Source organism: Mus pahari, chromosome 3 (assembly GCF_900095145.1).
Source record: "Mus pahari chromosome 3, PAHARI_EIJ_v1.1, whole genome shotgun sequence".
In the NCBI taxonomy this organism is placed as follows: domain Eukaryota; kingdom Metazoa; phylum Chordata; class Mammalia; order Rodentia; family Muridae; genus Mus; species Mus pahari.
This window is the reverse complement of record NC_034592.1, coordinates 141,134,062-141,156,556: the sequence shown is the minus strand read 5'-3', so window position 1 is coordinate 141,156,556 and position 22,495 is coordinate 141,134,062. Positions and strand designations below refer to the sequence as shown.

General features: G+C 49.7%; 1 protein-coding gene across 3 annotated transcripts in view; it reads right to left on the bottom strand.

Annotated features, from left to right (window-relative positions):
* Positions 1–753: 753 nt before the first annotated feature.
* Ppp1r16b (protein phosphatase 1 regulatory subunit 16B) overlaps positions 754–22,495 on the bottom strand; it is a 103,533-nt gene continuing 81,791 nt past the window's right edge. The window contains exons 4-11 of one of the 3 annotated variants that reach the window (XM_029536157.1): positions 20,505–20,650; positions 17,948–18,051; positions 16,097–16,221; positions 11,737–11,862; positions 11,112–11,187; positions 9,944–10,073; positions 9,688–9,856; positions 754–5,466 (exon numbers count right to left, since the gene is read on the bottom strand). In XM_029536157.1, the coding sequence (XP_029392017.1) occupies positions 4,957–5,466; positions 9,688–9,856; positions 9,944–10,073; positions 11,112–11,187; positions 11,737–11,862; positions 16,097–16,221; positions 17,948–18,051; positions 20,505–20,650 (1,386 nt within the window). In that variant the 3' untranslated portion in view covers positions 754–4,956. The remainder of the gene's footprint in view (positions 5,467–9,687; positions 9,857–9,943; positions 10,074–11,111; positions 11,188–11,736; positions 11,863–16,096; positions 16,222–17,947; positions 18,052–20,504; positions 20,651–22,495) is intronic. The other 2 variants (XM_021194175.1, XM_029536158.1) reach the window with 2 other exon arrangements.

The following is a 22,495-nucleotide window of genomic DNA, read 5'->3' as shown; positions in this document are numbered from 1 at the left end:
CCCTGCCTCTACCTCTGTAAACTTAAAACAAATCAGTACTGCTGTGAGGATCTCCTCTCCCTCTCTCCCTCCTTTCCTGGTCCCAGCCTACTCAGGGAAGTCATTCAAGCCCAAAGGCAAGAGCTTCGTGTGTCCCCACTCTGGCATCCAGGATGCAGAAGGCCACCTTCCTCTATCAAATCAAAGCAGTTCTTGCGTGTAATAAGGACAGGGGCCAGGCCTGGGGCTGTCCAGCCACGCAGTGTCTTTGCCTCTATTTCCTGGGTTAAAAGCAAGGAAAATCAGAGACCATAATCTATGATCCCATTGAATGACGTAGAGCATTGCTCTCCACTGTAAGCTAAATGAAAAAGCCCAGAGAGGAACATGGGAAGGCCCAGGACAAGCCAGTGTGCTCCGAGTGTGGAACGGAGTGGGGGGAGCACCCTGATACCATAAATGTGTCACCAAACTGTAATCAAACTGCTGCTGTAGGATACCACGTGACTTCAAAGGGACTATTTGACAGAATAAAGCCCGACACTGATCACCTATCTTTCCTTAAATTCATTAAGTTTTCACCACTGTCTCCCAATCTAGAAACCTCTTTAGTTCCACCTATGGATCTCCAAAGCTCCCCTGTCTTGGGGACCTCCTAGGGAAGCCTTCTGGGTGCGACCATGTCTGGAAGCCTCCCTGGCACGATCTCTTGTGGAACTCAAACCAGTCCCATGCACACGAGGGCACAGCAGTAACCACAGTCAGACCAACAGGTGTTATTAAAAGGAATTTAATAATCTTAATTAAAAATCCATAGCAACGAATTCCGTCACAGGCCTTGGCAGCTGGAAGTAACTCCAGAGGCACAGGCCCCTTGGTGACATGGTCAGACCCCATCTTGGAGGCATGGAGCTGCTTCAGTACAATATCAAAGATCCATGAGAATATTTTTTAAAAAAAGTTTTAAATATATTAGACTCTTTTGATTGCCATTTTTTACACAAAGCTGCTGATACAGTATACAGAGTTTTAACTTTTTTTTCACATAAAATACATTTTTTTTTCTTAAGTGTTCTCTGTACATCAGTGGCTTCTGGTCTGGTGAACTATTGCGGAGGACTGGGTGTCTGCCGACTATTCCTGGGTATGCAGAGCCAGGCCCCACACAGTGGCATTTGAAGTGCCCATGAGAAGCAGGCCCTCTGGTCAACAAGGGAGAGGTCTTGGGCTTTCTAGAAAAGTGATGGGTCACTTCAGTGGAGCTGTTGGCCCTGGACATATGACCCTTGGCTTTTCTGTGCCCTGGGGAAGAAGGGGATATCACCAGGCTTCAATAGCGACAGTTCAGACAGTGTCCCAACATCACATAAGGATGGCCCCTCTGGAAAATATCCCAGTATCCTGCTTTGGAAGAACAGGTGCGAGACAACGCCCAGGACCAGAGGGTATCGAACACTAAGAACCAAGAGTCTCACATTGTTACAAAGCTAGACTGGGTTAACCCAACCCAGAGGCCATATTTGATTTTATTTTTTTATTTGGTTTTTGGAGACAGGGTTTCTCCGTGTAGCCCTGGCTGGCCTAGAACTCACTCTGTAGACCAGGCTGGCCTCGAACTCAGAAATACAACCACATGCCTCTGCCTCTTGTGTGCTGGGATTAAAGGTGTGTGCCACTACACTTGCCTGAGGGACACACTCTGGCAAGCTTCCCAAATGTCTACAAGTTAATCAAATTGTACAGAGAAGCTTCATTAACACTGCATATTTGATAAAGAACTATGTCCCCAAAGTCTTCAGCAGACCTGGGTTTAGGATTCATTCCAATTCCCTGAGCTACTGGCCAGAAATTCACAATCTGGTGATAGCTACCAATTTCTAATAGTTTGGGGAGCATAGGTGGGTGCAAGGAACCACAGCTCACAGGGAACTGCAGGGCACCTGGTTTGGAAGTAGATGTCTTCAGTAGGCATGAGCCATCTGGTCAACCTTGCCAGGCTTCCCCTAGCCCTTGGATCCACATCTTCCAGGGAGAGAGGCTGGCACACATGGAAATGTTTCATTTGAAGAGAAGTAGTTGTTCTCCCTCCCAACACCCATTGGTGGTGTAGGGGAGAAGACTGTATGATTCACGAGTCAAAAAACGAGCAGGAGAGGACTGTAAATGCTAGGGATGTATTTGACAGCAAATTGCAGACCTCTGGTTCTTCCAGGCACTGACCTTAGACTGCTGTTCTATTCTTCTCCATGGATGCTAGCCTGAAGGCTACCTCTGAAGGCTCTAGATGGACCTGTATAGTGTCTGCCTGGTACCTGAGATCTAGCCTCTTCACTTAGTGGCAAATGTTATCTAGGAGTGGCCAGAAAGCTGTGTCCCAGACAAAGAGATTCACACTCTTAAGAACTGCAGGTGCGGCAAAGCACGGGGGCACTGGTCTGGCATGGAGGCACTCTGATTAGAATGGATGAGTCTGGGGATGCCCATGGTCCTCAAGAGATCAAAGTCTTCACTGCCAGGCTAGTCCAATATCTGCTGAAACTAACAGCACATCTGGTGTGTCTCAGCACCTCAATAGATCACATGAGTGAATGGGTGGGTGACCCTGGCTCGTGCGCTGGAGACTGTTCCTCATTGTGGCTCTCAATATTCCAAAGAGTCACAAAGTGCCCTGGGGACTTGGAACCTGAACAGGGAACATTTGTTTATCCCAGGTGGAAAAACATTAACAAAAGCCCGTGAGTCCACACCATCTGGGACTAACTCCCATGCAGGCGGCAGCTGAGTTTCCCACCCCGCAGGTAGAGCAGAATGGTCCAGGAGGCAGAAAGAAGTGCTGGGTGTGGAGAGATGGCCTGAATGGCTCAGAGATGGCAATAAATGCCTTCGTTCTCTGGCCCCTGAGCACAGAGCTCAGAAACCCTGGGCAGCTGACTCCTAAGAGGATGCAGCTGGCTGCCTGGGCAACTGCCCACCTTGTGGCTAAAATCATCTCCAGAGGCACTTCAGTGTCTGTCAGAGCTAAACGTTTAAAGCCACAGGTGTGTGTTTTGATCATCTCCTCTTTCAGCCATGGGCTGCAGAGCCTAGCTGAGACCCGTTAGTCTCCTGTTATTCCACCAGGACGGATTCCATCTGTCCTGGAGTTGGGGTAGAGATGCCTAGTGCTGTGCACCTCCTTGTGCATCCAGCAGCCTCCAGGGTGCTCTCTGGACCACACTCCTGGTTCTAATAAAGCATCTTCCCAATGTAGTCAGGTCCTGATTCATCTCTAGTCTACTGAGGTCCTGAGGCCACCGTGGAGACAGAGACCAACAAGTGACAAGCCTAACTACTAAGGGTATGGCATAGTGGGCTATAAAGAAGTGGGTATCTGTCCCATACATCTGAATGACGTAGGGACCCTCTTGGGGCTCTAAGGAGGTAGTTTGAGGACAAATAAAAAGAGCACAGAGCAAGGAACCAACTCGTAGCTTGCTAGTTACACCAGAAGGTTTTGGCAGAGCCAGTGTGTCGCACTCGAGAATCGGGGCACAATTTCAATGGGTTTGTGGGAAAGCGTAGTGGTGACATGGTGTGGGTTTCCTTCCCCAGCATTAAGAGGACAGGGCAGCAAAGCTGTACAGCTGGGATGATAGCCAACTCCAGCCATGCCACACTCTCCCGAATACAGCACAGGACAGTGGCCATGGGCACCTCAGTTTGCAGCTTTGGGCATTACCACGCCACAAAAAGCAGGCTGGGAGCTTTGAGACCTCCTGGCAAGAGCCGACAAGTGACGCTTGGCAAACATGTCTTACACAGCATTACAGAAAAGGCAAAGCTTGAAGGGGTGTGGGCCTGAGCATTCACTCTGCGGACTCAATGTGTCAGGTGGGAGGGTGGGGGGCAAGCCTCAACCGCCCGATGGGATGGCTCAGGTTGAGAAGGCCAGGCTGAGACAGGCTGGCCCAAACAGCACGAAAACCACAAAGACCCGCTAGGATGCTGTTATGTCAATGTTAACCACAGTGTTCTCAGCAACGTGTTCACCTTCCCCCTGGGAGCCCCCAGTCCCACAGAAGCTCCTGATGAAATTCATTTCTCAAATACCAGACAATAAAATCCAAGTGTGGCACTATCTTGGGAGAAGGCAAATTCAGTAACCTCCCAGCCTCAAAGAATGCTTTTTACCAAACACAGTTTGGAAAATACCGATATGCTGCACCCTACCCAACTCCTGTGCTCCCACGGAAGTCTGGATGGCCTGGCTTTCCCATTTGACCTTTGAACAGTTCTCCACCTTCCTATTGACATGTTTATGAGAACAGCTCTCAGCAAGTCTGTGGGGAGCAGGCCTGGACCCACTAACCTGATCCTTATGGATTCCCGGCTTCCCTGAACCCATAGGACTTCCTGTCTTTGCTAGGTGTAATAGTGACCCAGCCTGATATGACTTCAGAGCTGTGGGTCTCAGCTGAGCAGGCCTCTCCCCAGTGGGAGCCAGTTGGCAGTGGTGCCAAGACTGTCTTGAACTCATTCATTCTTCTGGGGATAACCACAAGTTCTTAGCCTCATCTGTTCCCCAAGAGCTCAGGTGTAACATTCTCACACACTAAATTAAGTGTGTGCTTGTGTGCGTGTGTGTGTGTGTGTGTGTGTGTGTGTGTGCGTGCGTGTGTAGGGAGCTGATATTCCTGGTCCTAAGAAGCCTTTACCAAGTATAGAAGTAAGACCCCAGGCCCACCCTTCCTGAATCAGACTGCAGAGTGAGTCGGCCCACTATACTTCAGATGCAGGCATTGAGTGAGGCAAGGAGGCAGCACAGAGGGAGTGGAGATGCTATGGGCAGCTGGGCATGAGGTAAGGTCAGCATTCCTCTAGAAAGCAGATCCCACCTCTCCCCGGCTGCCCTGACACCTCCCCAGTCAGGGCTGTTGGACTGGCTTTGGATTCCAGGGGCCCCTCTCCAAGGCAGCTCTCTCCTCCAGTTCACAGACACTAGGAGATCCGGCAGCAGCCGTGAACTTTCTCCTCCATCTCCTCCATGGGGGCCTTGAACTTCAAGAGCGGGGGATCTCCGCTGGTGACCGTATAATACACCGAGGTCCCGTTGCTGCTGTAGGGGGAAGTTCTGCCTCCAATCAAGGGGGCCTTGCCTTCGCTGCTGCTCTCCCCCGACCTGGCCACGCTGCTGCCCAGGTGGGTGCTTAAGAATGGGTGGCTAAGCAGCTTGGCTGCGGCCCTCTGCCTCTTCAGCTCCAGGAGCGTTTGGGGGCTCTGCTCTTTGAAGCCGCTCCAGGGTGGGGGGACATCAGCCACGCCGGGGTTGCCGTAGGCCATGCTGTAGTCAGGCATCTCGTGCATCTTCCATATGTCCCCATTGGCCAGCGCATACTGGTAAGTGCTGACAGGAGCCCGGAGGCCATTCTCCACAGGCCCATCCAGTTCTCCCCGTGAGATCTTGGTAGAGAATTCGGAGAGCAGCACGGGCTTCTCCAGCCTGGGGTTCTGGGGGACAGGAGGACAGCATCAGTATCATCATTCAGCTAGAGGGTCTGTACCCACCAGCTACCTGCACCTCTGCTGAGGGACACCCAATCTCATCTGTTTCTCTACCCCCATGTAGCTCTGGGGCATCGGGCTCTGCATTATAGTAGGGCAGACCAATGCCTATCCCACTCCCAGGGCTGAAGTGTGACTCCAGGCTTGGCTAATGAGCATATTTTATTGCCAGCATCTTGGAATGAGTTGACAGAAATGGAATCAGCGGAACTCAACTTTGAAACTTCAGCTAGAACAACTGGGAAGATGTTTCTGAAAGAACTGCAAATGGTAAAGATGTCGTAAGCTATGCCCTGAGGAAACACAGGGTCGAAGGTGCTTTCTCTGCTCGTAAGAGAAGCTGACATCAAGGAAGGCTGGACACAGGGAGTCTGACCTCATAGAGTATTCTGAACATCTAGTTCCTGTTGGGGCTAGACCTTTTCAGTTAGGTGAGCCAATAAATTCCCCGTGTGTGTGTGTGTGTGTGTGTGTGTGTGTGTGTGTGTGTGTGTGTGTAAGTCAGTTTTAGTTAGCCCAGCCTCCAGTCAATTGTAGCTCCTCCCCCTCTATTTCCAGAACATCTCCACTTCACATAATAGAGTCTCACATCTAGGGATCCGATACACTTCAACAGTCTTTGGATAATAAGAGCTTGAAAGAGAGCTAATGTCCAGAAACTATAAACAAAAATGTAGAAACGGCTGGTATCAGTAAAGATGGAGCCCATTGCAAAGTCACCATAAACAAAGTCGTGAGACACATAACTTTTAAAAACCTGGAAAATTGTTGACAACAAATATAACAAGAAAGAGAATAAGTTCCTAAATAGAAAAGAATCAGTTTCAAGGGCTGTAGAGATAGCTCAGGCATAGAGGCACGGACCTGTAATCCCACGACTTAGAAGGCTAAGGCAGGAGGATTATGGGATCAAGGCTTGTGTTACAGAGCAAAGCCATGTCTTCACACACACACACACACACACACACACACACACACACACGCACACACACACACGGGGGGGGGCAGGGAAAGGAGAGGAAAAGGGAGACAGACAGACAGACAGACAGACAGACAGAGACAGAGTATCTCACACACAGAGAAACACAAAACTGTTTCTGTGAGTACTTTTCTTCCTTCTCAGCCTTTCTATGGCAGTGGGTATTAGGAGTCATCTGTTAAAAGCAATAGGAGGGTGTGTAGATTAGACATAGGCACTGCTCCATTTTACACAGGAACTTGAGCATCTGCAGGCTTCGATGTCTGAGGAAAGCTAGGTCCCCAAACCAAGCCCCCATCAATACTGAACAGCTAACTGTAGGTAATGCCACTTTAAAAGGCTACAGATTAGACAATTTCAACCCCATGAGCTTCTGACAAAGGAAAACTCTGGAAGCACAAGATTATTAACAACAACAACAGCACACACACACACACACACACACAGAAAGTTGCCCTCAGATTCTATTTTGTTGCCATCTTCCATTCGCGTGCTGCATTTTGCTGTCACCAATGGGCTCAGGTAGGACGGTGGGGATCATCTGGGACAGTGAAAGCCCCTTGCGTGATACTAGAACAATGGAGTCCACAGATGCTCCGACACAGGGTGGTCTCTTGTGATGTGTCCATCAGTCCAGCTCACCAGCAACAGCACATGCAGCCCAGAAGTTCAAGTGGTTAGGAAAGAGAACCTGAGGGCAATTTCCCACCTAGTTAATTATGTAAGTGTGTGTGTTTGTTCTTGGTGTGTGTAGGTGTATATGCATATGTGTGTGTGTATGTGTATGTGTGTGTATTAAGACCAGAGGTCTGTCTGTCTGTCTCCCTCCCACACCCTGTGTGTGTGTGTGTGTGTGTGTGTGTGTGTGTGTGTGTGTGTGTGTGTGTATTAAAACCAGAGGTCTCTCCCTGAACCTGAAGCTCACCAGTTCAGCTATACTGACTGACCAGAAAGCCCTAGGACCTCTCCTGTCTCCACCTCCCAGGCACTAGGACTATAGATGTGTATATCATTGAATCTGACTTTTTTTTTTTCCTTTTTTTGAGACAGAGTCTCACCACAAAGCTCTGGCTCTCCTGTGACTCACTATATAGACCAGGCTGGCCTTGAACTCACAGAGATCACCCTGCCTATAACTACTGAGTGCTGGGATCCAAGGCATGCACCATCACAGCTGGTTGGCTTTTTTTTTCCCAATGTGTGTGTTGGGATCTACAGTCATGTCCTCGTGTTTGCACGGCAAACACTTTACATCTACCAAAGCTCTCCACTTATTTTCCCATAAACATAAAACTGCTTCAAATCTCGAGGTCTGTTATTGAGAGAGAAAAAAAGTACACATTTGATGTCTGAGTCCAGTCATTTTCTTTGCAACAGTCACTAAATTAGGATAAGGGCTTTTGCCCTGTTGCTGTTGGGGAAGCTGATGCTTTGTGGGTTCAAGACTCAGCCTCTCCCTAATCCATCACCACGGCCAGGGAAGAAGTTCCTGGCTGGGGGTGTAACAGGGGTGTTGAAGACCCCTCTGGACCACAGTGGCTCAACCCATGGAATTCAAGAAGCTGCTAAAGCCTTGGGCAAGCTCCCAGTCCATCCCTGTGGACTGGGATGAGCTTACACATGAAAGCACATGGAGGGACTGGTACTGAGCACTGAATCAACCTAATTAAGGCTGATGACAAGAAGAAACTAGGGGGATGGGCAAGCCTGTGCAAAACTGATCCAGATAGGAAGCCCTATAAAGTGGCTGGCTGTAGCTATGTAGTTATGTTGTGGTTAGAGACTAAGAAATAGAACCAGTGCAAGGATGTCACTGGCGAGTGCTTCATATGCAAGCAGTGGACAATGATCTGGCTCAAAAAAAATTATGAGATTATATTAGATTAGGATGGAGCCTGATCTGATGAGTGGGGCCCTTATAAGAAAACAGAGAGGCCAGAAAGATGACTTGGTTGGTAAAGGCCTGACACATAAGAGTTAAGACCTGAGTTTGAGCTGGGCAGGGTGGTGCACGCCTTTAATCCCAGCACTTGGGAGGCAAAGGCAGGCAGATTTCTGAGTTCAAGGCCAGCCTGGTCTACAGAGTGAGTTCTAGGACAGTGAGGACTATACAGAGAAACCCTGTCTCAAAGACAAAAAAAAAAAAAAAAAGACCTGAGTTTGGACTCCCAGCTTCTACCAAAAAAGCTGGGTGTGGCCATTTGCACCTGCAAGTGCAACACAGAGTGGGCAGAGACAGGTGGGCCTCTGGAGCTCACTGGCAGACAATCAGTAGCTAATCAGTGGGCAACAAGTTCAGTGAGAGACCCAGTCTCAAAAGAAATGGGGGAGAGTGACTTAGGGTATACCAGACCTGTGGCCCCACAGGGATGAGCACACACCTGCAAATACACCACACACAAATACTCCTTAAATGAAAAGAAAACAATTTGCATGATCATGTATACACACAGATGAAGGCTTGTGAAGACAGAGACAGAAACTAAAGCCACAACAGAGGTGAAGGGACACCCAAGCCACCAGAAGCTGGAAGAGGGTGTCAGCACAGACTTCCCATTGAGAAGCACCCAAAGGAACCAACCCTGCCTGCACCTTCAGACTTCTAGACTTCAGACCCATGAGTGTCCACCATGTTAAGCCCCCAGCTTGATCTTCCTCAGAAGGTCACACCATCTCCCGAAAGCTCCCAGAACCCAGGGCCCCTGGCTGCTGCTGGAGCAGCTTCTCAGAGACTGTCCCATAGTCCTGCTACATTTTTCCAGAACACCTCCTTCAGTCAGATGGCATCTTGAGAAATACCATTCTCAAATGTTACATCCCAGAAAAGAAGGTTTCGGTCCTTAGCTTCTAGGGGAACTAATCTGTCAAGCCTCTCTTCTGGAGAACTCAAAATCAGATCTATTTGGGAACAAGCAGGCCAAGGACAGTCCCTCTGTCTCTGCCACTTATGACAGAGATGACCACTTATGAGGCCATCGCGTGTGAAAAAGGTGTCAGTTCTAACTAATGTACCCACGGGTCACTTTCTTAACATTATCCACCTCCATCCGACAGGAACCAGCTGCTTAAGGGCAGTGCCCAGCTATTTTCTTTCTGATGCTCCCCAGATGAGGAGGTAGGACCAAGCTGGGCCCTGTTCTCTTCCCAAGGCAGTGGCCAACATTGAGGCAGGGCAGGAGGTCTCTCACCGGGTCCTTGTTCTCCTGGTCTGTCCTGGTCTCCCTGATGTCTCCATTGTAGGTGGAAGTCCGCTGGTCCTCAGCTGCACTCCGCTGCTGCCACAAGATGGCCTCACCCTCATATTCTTTCCGGTATAGGTTGGTTCTGTCTGACAGGCTGGCTCGACGCACCACCTTCCTGAGGAGGACAGAGGAGGTGCTAGGAAGCTGTGCTCAGGAGTCATGGGCAGGCATGTGCAGGGGAGGCCCTGCACCATTCACTCACCCACGGCTGCCTGCGCTGGATGTCCTCCGGCTCAGGGATGACTTGTGCCTCAGCTGCGACTTCATGATCACATCATGCTTGTGTTTCAGCTCCAACAGCAGGACCTTGAATTCCTCCTCCTCACACAGGTCTGGGGGAGTACAGGAATCGGTGGCAGAAGGCAGGGTAGGGGCTCTGGACCACACAGGCCACCCATGCAAACCCACCAGAAGCTCTGAGAACATTCTGGAGCACAACCCCTGCTGATCACCTTTGAGGGATGGGAGAATGGGAGACTTGGGCTCCCAACACCTGAAGTATCCGGCTAAGACTGAGGGGCTCAGCTGGTAGGTTTTGTCAACTTGACATAAACCTGGGCATATCTGGGAAGAGGGAATCTCAATTGAGGAACTGTCTCTAGTAGAGTGCCCTCTGAGCAAGTCTATGGGGGCATTTTCTTGGTTAAGGATTGATCTGGGAGGGGCCATCTGCTGTGAGCCATGCTACCCTTGGAGAATTGGGCCTGGGTTGTATAACAAAGCAGGGAAGGGGTCTGGGGGGAGGAGGGGACAAGCCATAGGAGCAAGTTGGCGAGCAGACTCCTCCCATGGCCTCTGCATCAGTCCTGCCTTGAGTTTCCTCAGTGATGAACTGTGATAAGGATGTGTAAGCCAAATGAACCCTTTCTTTCTCAAGTTGATTTTGGTTAGTGTTTATCACAGCCACGTGAAAGCTAACGAGGATGCATACCCTGGATAATCTCTGGGAGAGTCAGAAAGTCTCCCTGATCTGAGTATTGAGAGAAACAAGCAGATCCCTCAGGCAGGAAATGAAGCAATGCTGAGAAATCCCCATTGAGTGGTGAGGTTCACCAGTCAATCCACCGAACCCCTCTATCCATCTACTGGCTAACCTGGTCATCCATCCATAGGCTCATTCCCAGTCTGCCTGTCTACTTATGTATCCATCCACCTACACATCCATCATCCATCCATCAATATATCCCACATCATATTTCCTGTCTAAACTATGCCTCCATCTATGTATGTATATATGTATGTATGTATGTATGCATGTATGTATGTGTCTACCTACCTACCTATCTATGCAGCCACATGTTCAACCAATGTCCACTCACTATCAAAAAGAACTGGTGAGTATGTATGTACTAAGTATTAAGCTGTCTTACCTATTGGCATCTCATCCATGGATGTCCTGGCACTGAGACTAGCTCCATGGGACACCAACAGCTCTGCCATTGGCATCTGTAACACAGGAAAAAGTTCATGTCCCCCATACCCAGGAATCAGGAAGCCTAAGAGTTGGAGAGAGTACCCAAGACCTCTTAGAATGTGACCCAAAGAATGATGGAGGAAAGGTGATTCCCAGGGGAGGCCCTGGGCCCTGGAGCCATGAGAGAGCCCTGTCAGAAGTGATGGGCTTGGCACCTCCTCCCAGCATCTATGGGTTTTACTACAAGGAGGAGAAGCAACAGGAGGAGTCAGTTGCAATTCCACAGCTGTAGGGTGTGTATGAATGGCTGCTCAGGCTGATATCACATCTGGGAAACACTCTAGAGAAACCATGCAAAGCAGGCATGGGGGGGGGTTTCTACTGGACAAATCTGATTCTCATCCTGTTAGGATGCAATTGGCCATTGTGTCTGCAACTCACCCCAGCCTTCTCATCTCCCACATTTATTGTAGCCAGTGGCTTAGTGGGTCCTAGCTCTCCTGCACCACCTACCAGCCCTAAGGACTTGGTATCGGCAGTTTTACCTTGTGCCTGACTACTCTACAGTGGGTGGGAAGTACCTGTCCCCAGAAGGCTGCTGCGTGCAGAGGTTCCCAGCCATCCCAGTCCTTCACATCCACACGCACTCCGTGGTCCAGGAGGAGCTCGGCTGCCCGCAGGTATCCATTGGCTCCAGCTATGTGTAGCTGGAAGAGAGGAAAGAAGTCAGCACTCCTAAGATAGCTGGCTCCACAATTAGAGGCAGAGTGTCCTTTCTCACCCCAAGCCTCAGAGCATCCTTGGGACCAAAGATCGGGACAAAATGAGGTAGAAACACCAGCCAGGAAGGTTGCAGGGGATTGCTGTGTATGAAATAAAGAAGTAGAAGGGTGAGGCGAGACAGGCTCTTCACCTAGCACTGAATAAGGCATCCCAGGGGTCCAAAATGGTCATTTGAAAATTTACCTACCTATTCTTTGACATATCTTTCTTTTAAATGTGGGATCAGGTTGCTCTGCCTTTGAACATACACTGGATTGAGTCACTTCTAAGCAAGAGGATATTACAAAGTGGTGACAGTATATGGTTTCTGAGGCTGGGGCATGAAGGAGGCAGCCACCTCAGGTGGCACTAAGGAGAAGATGTAAGGCAGCAAGAAACTGAGGACTTCTGCCAGCTGCCAACACTAATGTCAGCTGTGCGTGGGAACCACCATGAAGGAGACCAACCTCAAATGTGACTTCCGCTCTGGTCAACCCCATGGGAAATGCCAGGTCGGAGTCACCCGGCTGAGCCGTTCTTAATCCCCCGTGGCACAGAAACATTGTGTTTATATTGGAAATTAGATTTGTGCTTACATGGGAATCCATACATCCTCTGTGGGTCCCTGCCAATAGTTGGTTTTCTGACTGGTCAATAAAGAGCCAGTGGCCAATGGCTGGGCAGGGGACAGAGGCAGGACTTTTAGGATACTTGGACAAGAAACAGGAGAGGGAGAAGAAGAGTCTGCCGTGAGAGGGGTCAAGGATAGATCATGCTGTGAAGGAGCAAAAGAGTGAAATGGCTGAAATGTAGGTGCAAAGGGAAAGTGGCCCCATGGGAGGGCTGCCCAGAAGGAAACAGGGCAGAAAAGATAAAATAGAGATTTAGAAAATGTTAACTCGGGAATAACTGAGGGGAGTGTGTGCTAGCCTGGGGAGCTTTGGAAGTGCCCAACCACTGAGCTAGTCAAGGTATATTAAATATAAAGGTTGCAAGTGCTTGTTTTTTATTTGCAAATCCAGAATTCTTGGGCATGTGCAGTTCTGTGCATGCACCTGCTGGGAGCTGCGAGTGGACTTTAAATATTTACTGCTACATGTTTACTATAAAGAATCTACCCTGTAGGATCGATTGTCATATAGCAATAGGTAATTGATACCTGTAATGAGAAGACTCACACTGCCTATGCTGAGGTTCCAGCTAGTTTGTTCGTTCGTTTGTTCATTCATTCATTCATTCATTCATTCATTCATTCATTCATTCGTTTAGCTAATGAGCAAAGCAAAGGTCTTATTCTGTAGCCCAACATAGTCTCCCTCATCTTGCAACAGTTCTTCAGCCTCAGCTTTTACAAGTACTGGGATTATGGGCGTGAGCCACCAACTGAGGCTGAGGCCTTAACCACCATTGGAGGCTGCCTGCCATGGCTGCCACCAGCAGACCTCAGTTGTCCTGCTTGTTTGATCCCTCAGAAAGGAAAGTGCTTAGCACTGGGTGGTGAGCATGGCAGCAGGGTCTGTCCTGAGGATGAGGGAAGGAGGGAGAAGGAGGTGGGACGAAGAGAAGCCACTGTTCAGCCACAGAGACGGACGGAAGTGACAGTCTAGAGAGGCCAACTGAAGACTGGGAATGATCCAGAGGAGGGGAAGGGTCAGTGACGGAAGTCACTGGGAAACCTAAGTCACAGCACAGGTTAGGATATGGTCCTGATGGTCACGTGTTTCCTCCGTGGAGAGGTTGCTCTGAGGTCCTGATAAGGGCGGGCTTTCCCTTTTCAATTTTCAGAGTAAATCTATGGTACGATGTCTAATTTATATGTCTGGTGCTTGCCAGTTGTGGAGAATGGAATCTGCCGGCCAGCCAGATACCTCAAAGCACGGGGCCAACAGCAGGGACTTAGCCGGGAAATAAAAAGTATGATTCATCTAGGGACACTGCTAATGAGGAGGAGGGTTGCTGGAGCCAGCATGGTGAGTCTTGCCTGGGGTCCCATCACTTGGAAGGCAGAGGCAAAAGGATCATGGGTTCAATGTCAGATTGGACTATATAGCAAGACCTCATCTCAAAAATAAATAAATAAGGGCTGGGGGTATAGTTCGCAAGTATATAGCACTTGCTTAACAAATACAAAGCAATACAGAGACAGAGATAGGGAGAAATTGTTATCAGTATAGACTGAGCTTTCAAACTGTGCTCAAGAACTGCTGAACGTCATTCAGTCCTCCCAGCTGTCCCGTGAGGAAGACACTATTACCTCCAGTGTTGCAGGATATTTGATCACACAGTGAACTCTGAAATTGTACTATTTTCTGCAAAAACCTGTTTCCAGTTGTGGTGTGTTTCAGCACTTAGTACACATATTCAATCCCAAACATTGGAGGTAGAAGGAAGCACCCGTGTTTGAAAGTGATGTCTAGTTGAGAGAAGACAAAGTGATGAGTCAGAGAAAGATCTGACAGAATAGAATACGCCCAGCTATCACAAGAACAGAGAGGAAAGGGAAGCTACGTAAGAGAGCCGTGCAGTGAGGAAGGTTGTACAGAGGCAGGTTGTGCAGAGAGAACAAGCTAGACACAGGTGAAAACAGAACAAGCCAGAGAAGGAGCCAGAAGATTAGAACAGATTACCAGAGTTGGTTTGAGGCCAAGCAGAACAAAAAGTCAGAGGCTGGGGGCTAGAGAGATGGTTCAGTGGTTAAGAGCACTGACTGCTCTTCGGAAGGTCCTGAGTTCAAATCCCAGCAATCTCATGGAGGCTCACAACCACCCGTAATGAGATCTGATGCCCTCTTCTGGTGCGTCTGAAGACAGCTAAAGTATACTTAGATGTAATAATAATAATAATAGTAATAATAATAATAATAATAAGAAGAAGAAGAAGAAGTCAGAGGCTGAGAGAGAAGCCAGATTGAATCAGTCAGCTTGGAGAGGAGTTTGAGCTAGAACAGCCGAGTTGAACCAGCCATCCAAACTCCAGTATCAACTAGGAAGGGGTGAGCTTATTCAGCAGCAAGCCTCAGGCTGCAGACATTCTAGGCCTAGATAAGATTGCACGGAGGCTAGAAGCTTCCAGGACTAGGCCTGGGTTAACAGACCACAGTAAGCCTCAGAGACGACAATTACTTCAAGCGAATAAAAGATACTTTTACACTCCAGTTTACTAGAAAGCTTTAGTTCATGTCTGGGTCAGTGGCTGGGGTCACTGTAAAGACAGCAGCCTTTACTATCATTGTCTGACCCCATTCTTCAGTGCTGAGCTCAGTAGGAGATCTGAGCAGGGACTTTTCTAACAGCAGTAGACAGGAAGCAGAGGTTAGAGCTCAGGGCAAAGTGAGAGAAGCCCAATCAACTAATATGAGGCTCCAAGTCAGCTCTGGGTGCAGTGAGGTTAGCTGAATAGTGCCCAGCCCTGTCTGCTGAACTGGAGCCCCTGGGCTCCCTGATGCCCATGACTTGCCCAAGCCTAGGTCAGTGACCAGACCTTGAAGTGGGGATCTCCGTGGCCCTGTTTCAGTTTTCCACTTAGAGACTGCAGAGGCAGACCCTTCCCAATACCGAGCTTGCACTGTTGAGGGCCAGGAGGCAAGGACAGGGTTTCCTCAAGCTGCTGGCAGTAAGAGCTGGTTTGTAAGGATCGGAGGAGCTAACTAGCTGGCTCTGTCATCTTCTCTCTCCGGGGATTAGTAAAGCCTGTGGCACAGACAAGGTTCTTCTAACATATGGTGACTGGATGGACTGACTGATGGATAGATAAATGGGCAGATGGATAAATGGACAGATGGATGGAGTGATGGGGTGATGGGTAGAATCTGTTACAGTGACCTTAGGGGAAGGTGAATGAGAAAGGCTGTGGTTCTCGAGGGCACAGGAGGCACAGGATGGATGATACAAAGCAAAACTGTGTCAGTGAGTGGGCAAATGGCAAATGAGGAGAGTGTAGGCATTGCCATGGAGACAATGCAGGTGGACATCAGAGCTCCTGATACCCTGCCCCAGGTGAGAATGGTTGAACCCTGAGCCTTAATCTTCTATATTCCAGGAGCAACAGGGGGGTCTGGAGGAGGCCCAAAGTCTCAAGTGTATAGGATTTCACCTTACCAAGAACCAGACCAATTCAGCCCTCGCTGGTCTCGGTTCTGGTACTTGCCCCCAACCCACACAGCCTGGCCGGTCTCCTCACCAGTGTGGCACCCTGGCCATCTATCCAGTCGAGATCCTGGCCCGCTGCTATCATGCAGTGGATGTCTGAAATCATCTTCTGCTCAGGGGCTGCTCGCATCTCATTGATTTTCTCCTGCGTGATGCCTGCACGGAGGTGAGAGGTTACTCAACAGTGTCACACCTGGGTCTCAAGCAGAGAGGAAAGAGAACAGAGGGAGGGTACAGCTCCTGCTCCCCAGAGTCTGCCAGTCACCCAGGTCTGTTGAACACAAACACTGTGGGCTAACTTACAGGGCAAGGCCCATTCCTTCCTGGCACCTAGTAGGCCTCTTATTAACATCACTCACATCATGCCCATTGCTCTACCTGCTAAGTGGGAGCACCCGCCTGCTCACCTCCAGTTGCCCCAACTGCAGCTCTGCCTCATTTAGGTGCTGACCTATGTCTCCCCAGCAGGTACCCTCTGGCCACCCTTTTTGACAAGGGTCTGTTGCTTTCCTTTCTCTCATAGATACAGTGTTTTCAGCACCATACATAATAGATAATATGTCCTTTTTGTAAGAATGACTAAATCAGTGAAGATATTAATTTCAAATACAGACTTAGAGAAGAGCTAGAAGGACCCAGAAAACCTTTTGCTTTTCGTTTTCTGAGACGGGGGTCTTACTTTGTAGCCTAGGCTAGCCCCACACTAGTGACAATTCTCTTGCCTTGGCCTCCTATATGTTAGGCATGAGCCATTCCAACCCCAGAGAGATGTGTTATAGCCCAAATCTCTAGCTAACAAAAGTGTGCCTGTTACTGTTGGCTACTACATTAAGGAGAGATCACAATGGCCCATTAAAAACAACAACAACAACAACAAAAATAAACCATGGGATCAAGTTACCTTGGGTAGAATTTGGGGCAATCTGTAAATCTGAAGGGGTTTTTTAAAGTTACATGCCTATTTGACTAACCTTTACATAAGTTAGTATTTCCTACCATCAGAACAATTAGCAGTGCCCGTGAGCCTATGGCCAGCAGAAACTCAGAGTCATTTCATACCACATCATCCAACCCTTGAAAGAATCAATGGCTTCCATATAGCACATTTAAAAATATTTTGGTAGCTATATTGAAAGATGGCCCGGGTCGACTTCCTTTAGACTCCAACGGCTATGTAGCTCCATTGCGGAGTCCAGTTTCACCAGGTTGGCACAAAAGTTATTTTAAAACTTTCTACAGGAAATAAATGGGGGGATGCAGGGCCAGCGAGTAAAGGAGCCAAGTCAATAGTAACCATGGAGATCTGGGGAGAATGGCGAGAAGAGGACCAGGCAGGACCTCGGGCCACAGCGACAGGTCTGGATCTTTTCTATGAGAGGGTACTTCGCAGGCACGAACGCAGAGCGCTGGGACTGGCAGGTATCACTGCTTCATGCACTTCCCTCTCAAGCTCACTGTGAGCCAAGAACAGCCCACATCTTGTTTATCTGGGCCCCTGGCAGTCAGCTTGGTGCCTGGCACTGAGTAGCACCCCCCAAATGTTCTTGACTTCTCCCCATGTTCCCAAATGGGGACACATCTTTATGGTGAGTATTGACTGAATCGATTGTCACAGCTGACAAACAGGAGAGGAGGCCAGCTGAGGCCGCCCGCGTGTGTGGGTGACAGGGAGAACAATATCTCCCTCTGCGCGGCGTGTGTTCCAAGGCCCTTTCATGTCCCTGTCTTTTAACCATACAGATGACAATAATAACAAGGACCTGTCCCAGTTATTGGGAGCTGAGCACGAGGCTGGCAGGTACAGGGCCAGCTAATGCACTGCTCCATCCACTGGAACCATGCTCACTGCAGGACCACGGTGTAACATACTGTTCCCCCTTGCCTTGGTACGCCATGCAGGTCTCGATGACATCCAGGGTGGGTTCATCTTCGCAGAGGTCATATGGCATGTTTCCATCAGAGTTGACAGCAAGCAAGTCAGCCCCACTGCAGAGGAAGGGTCAGAGTGAGAGCCGAGAAGGGCTGTCTGGGTTGGTCTGACTGCTCCCTGGCTTCTCGTCCAAAGCCCCGCTGTACTCCCCAGCAGCCATGACCCCACCAGGATATAGTCTTGCTAAGGGATGCCCTTCACTTCCCCCTACATATCCTGGGGATGCAGTGTTTCCTAATCCCAGGGTCCCAGCAGGAAAGGACCAAGGCCTCAGATGAGCTCCATCAGCAAACAGGCACTTCCAGACAGATGGCAAACCCCCCTTTTGTAATGATAAGAGAAATGGTATAATCAGGAACAGGACCCCTCACCCAGTAACTCTTGAAACCAGGCTAGATGTAAGACCCTTGCACACATTACTATAAGGAGTCTCCCGAGGGGTGCTAATGTGTGGCTTACCTCACTCAAAGGGAGACAATGACTCAGAAAGGTTCAATTACATGTCTCAGGCCACACAGCTTGTATATGGTAGGGTCTCTCATGGGTCAGACATGTCCTATGTTCGATGGCATTTGTTATTCCATGTTCTATGCCAATCTTCACCAGTATACATATACTTCCTCTTTGAATCCCTCACCCAAAGAGCTGACCAAGACATGGGCAGAGCAGAGCCCAGGGGCACCCTGGAAGAGCTGCCCCTTCAGGCCAATGGTACCTGTGATGGGTAATCTGACATGACCTAGAATCTGCCTGGGAAGAACCTCAATGAAGCAGGGTCTAGATGAGGTTGGCCTGAGGGCATATCTATGGGGGATTGTCTTGACTGCTTTAACTGACACTGGAAGACTCGGCCCGAAAGTGAGTGGCATCCATCCTGGGTTTTGGGCCCTGGCCTGTGTACAGAGGACTCTAAGCAATCTGTGCAGTCATTTCTCTCCGCCCTTGAGCGTTATGACTAGCTGCTCTGAGTTCCTGCCTTCATTTCCCACAAATGAAGGACTGTAACCTGGAACTGTAGGCCACTGCACAGATCCTTTCTCCCCTAAGTTGTGTTCTGCCAGAGTATTTATCCCAGCAATGGAGATGAGAGTGGTACCCAGGCATGGCTGGGGGGGCTCTCTATGGCAGAAATCCCTGGGTAGCCACGAACATGATATGCAGCTCTGTGGATTTTCTCCACCACCCTGAGAGAACCCAGGAGGCTGGGACATGTATTTTACACTCGTGTCTCAGGTGGTTCCAATACAGACCAGCAGGAAAGTACACAGAGCTGCCATTTCCCCTGACCTCAGGGACCTCCTGGGAGCCCTCTGATGGTTCGCTGATGCTCTGCCAAGACCTGTTGGAGTGGTCATCTGCTCTCCATCCCTTGTCCCTGAACTCAGATGCCATCAGTCTCTAGGACCCCACCCACTGGCCTTGCTTTCCTAGCCTGTGTGCCAGGGCCTGGCACAGGCCCTCAGGATGTAAGATGGGGAACTAGGAAGACATTAGAAAATTCCCTTTTAAAATTAAAAACGGTTATCACAGAGCCCAGCAATTCCACATCTGGGTATGTTTCCAAATGAACGGGAAGCAGAGTCTGGTCCACGGCACCACCATACACCGCAGCCAAAGGGTCGCAGCAACCAGCATCCATCAGTGGACCAAGGGATACACAGTCTGTCTCTGAGCCAACCATCAATGGACCAAGGGATACACAGTCTGTCTCTGAGCCAACCATCAATGGACCAATGGATACACAGTCTGTCTCTGAGCCCTCTACAACATGGATGAACCTTGAGAACATTCCAGTCATGAAAAGACAAGCATTGCTTGCACTTAAATGAGCTGCTGATGAAGAGAGAGGTGGGGCGGGGGAAGAACAGTAGTCTGGGGGTGAGGGCGGGGTAGACATAGACAGGGATGGGAGGAGTTGTCCTGGTCGATAGTTGTGGGCTATACAAGTTGAAGTGAGTTTCAGAGATGGTGGTGACAGTTCTCAACAAGGGGGACAGCATGGGCTGTCCCCCTGAAAACAGCCAGAAGTGTAAAGTACACACCATTGGCATGGCAACCCAAAAACTGTAAAAAGAATAAGAGTTGTAAAAGAAGACCGCATAGAAAAGATGGAGAGGAGCCGGGCGTAGTGGCACACGCTTTTAATTCCAGCACCTGGGAGGCAGAGGCAGGAGAATTTCTGAGTTCGAGGCCAGCCTGGTCTACAGAATGAGTTCCAGGACAGCCAGGGTGACATGGAGAAACCCTGTCTCGAAAAACCAAAGGGAGAAAAAAAAAAGACGGAGAGGTCAGGAGTAACAGAGAGAAAGAGAGAGAAAGCAATAAAGACACAGAGATAGAGAGAGAAGGGGAGTTTGGGGAAGGAAGATGGAGCGAAGAAAAGTGAAGGCCAGGGAGGAACTGGAGGGGGATTGGAAGAGTGGGAAGGAGGGCATGGAGGACTAATGAGCATGGAAAATGTCATTGTGAGGGGGCACACAGGCTGCCCCAGGCAGGGGTGGGCACGTACTACTGAACGAGGATCTTCACCAGGTTGATGTGGCCGCAGGTGGCTGCTGCGTGCAAGGGCGTCCACAGCTCATTGTCCTTGGCGTTCACGTTCGCACCGTGGGACAGCAGCAGCTTGACAATCTCTTCAAAGTTGTCAATACAGCACTGGGAGGGACACAGAGGCAGAGTGAGGTCAGGCCCAGCCGGTGTCCTGCGGGGACACAGCTCACAAGCTCCCCACAGGAGATCCCGAGGAAGACGGTGGAGGCGGAGCCTGAGTCCAACTGTATTGTTTCAATGTTGTAAGTTCTGCCTGTGACTTTCAGCGAGGCGCTTTACCTCTTAGAGAAGTTAATAATGAGAAAGATAAAAATAGCCTTAGCGAATGGCCCCGTCAGCTATAAAGTGTTTTTGAGTGTTAGTGGAGCTGCATACAATTTGAATGAGCTTTTAAAACCCCAGACAGCTTTCTCTAGGTGACATCTTAAGGGGCCTCTTAGCTCATCCTTCAGTTCAAGCAGGAATGCTCAGGTATGTTTGGCATTTACGAATTCCAGATCTGGGAATACGAATCTCATGGAGGTCCCCAAGTGACTGAGACTCCTCCCAGCAGGGTCTGGGGGCTCTGGCACAGCCACTTCACAGAGATAGCCTGTTTGTGCTTGCGCCTGGATGGAGCTGTGGGCATAGGTGGATGAGCCCCAGTCAGGTGAGGGGCAGGGTCCAATCCCACAGGAGAACACAGGTTCTAGGGAAAGGGAGTGAAAGGTTCACCATGGGACACGGCCTCATCCAGGGAGGACAGAGGTGGGGACAGAGGGTGGGCCAGTGGCTGCTCTGCAAGTGTATCAAGGGACATGAGCTCGCCCCTGCTGTCCAGGTAAGCCAGGTTTAGTTTTCAGGGCACTATGAAGGAGTGTGTGTGCATGTGCGTGTGTGTGTTGTGCATCCAAGTGCATGTACATGCTTGTGCAAGTCCACATAACCACATTGAGAGGGACAGAGAGAGGCTATGTTGAAGCCACCTAGTTAAGGGATAGTGTTGGCCTGGCCAATGTAAATACAAACACACACACACACACACACACACACACACACACACACACACACTCACACACACATTTGGAGAAGAGTAGGAGGTCAACAGAAAGATCAGGGGCTCCTGTGTAAGCCCATTGACACTAGGTAGGGGTGGGGTGGGACACTACCACAGCCCCAAGCATAGTCCCAGCCAGCCAGGACTCTGCGACAGAAGCACACACAGGAAAGGAGCAGCCGTGGGCACAGATGGTGCCACAGAGCCAGTTCTTTCTACCAGCTGGTCCAGCATGGCTAAGTCTGAAGGTACTTTTCTGGACAGAAAGGGAAAGAAAGATCAGCCCATTAGGGCTTCTATTGTTTCGTGGGGCAGGAGAACCATGCAGGAGCACAATATAACCAGTAGAGGGAGACACAGGCACTGGAGCGAGGCATGGGTAGAAAGGAAGTAAGTAGTCCCCTGGTTGTAAGGAGATAGGACCAGGGGATTGCATACCCAGAGCTGAGGGGTCTTGTAGGAGTGATCCCAGGACTGGTGCAGGGGTGTCTATGAGGATGGTGGGGGGAGCGGAGAGCAGGCCTTGCAGTCACCATGGAACCATGGTGGGAATTGGCACCTGCAGTAGGCTAACTTCTGCGGCTTCATCCCCCACATCCGAGAGAGCCAGCAGAGTGTTTGCTCCTAAGTGTCTGTCTCCATCCCCACTGCTCATATGCACTGCATCATCTCTACCTCCAGATGCCCTCCGCTTTACCGTATCTAGTCCTGCAGCGTGACCTCTGCACATCTCAGAAGGTTGTCCAAGAGAAGCAGACCTGACCTGTCTGGCCAGCCTTCAGAGGCTCTGCGGGCGTCCCAGCCTCCCCTGTTGTATGTAGCAATACACAGCTGGGAGGCCACAGCATGCCGCTTCATTATCAACAGTAAAGGCCAATACTTTTGAAAGGCCTGTAGAACCAGACACTAGGCAG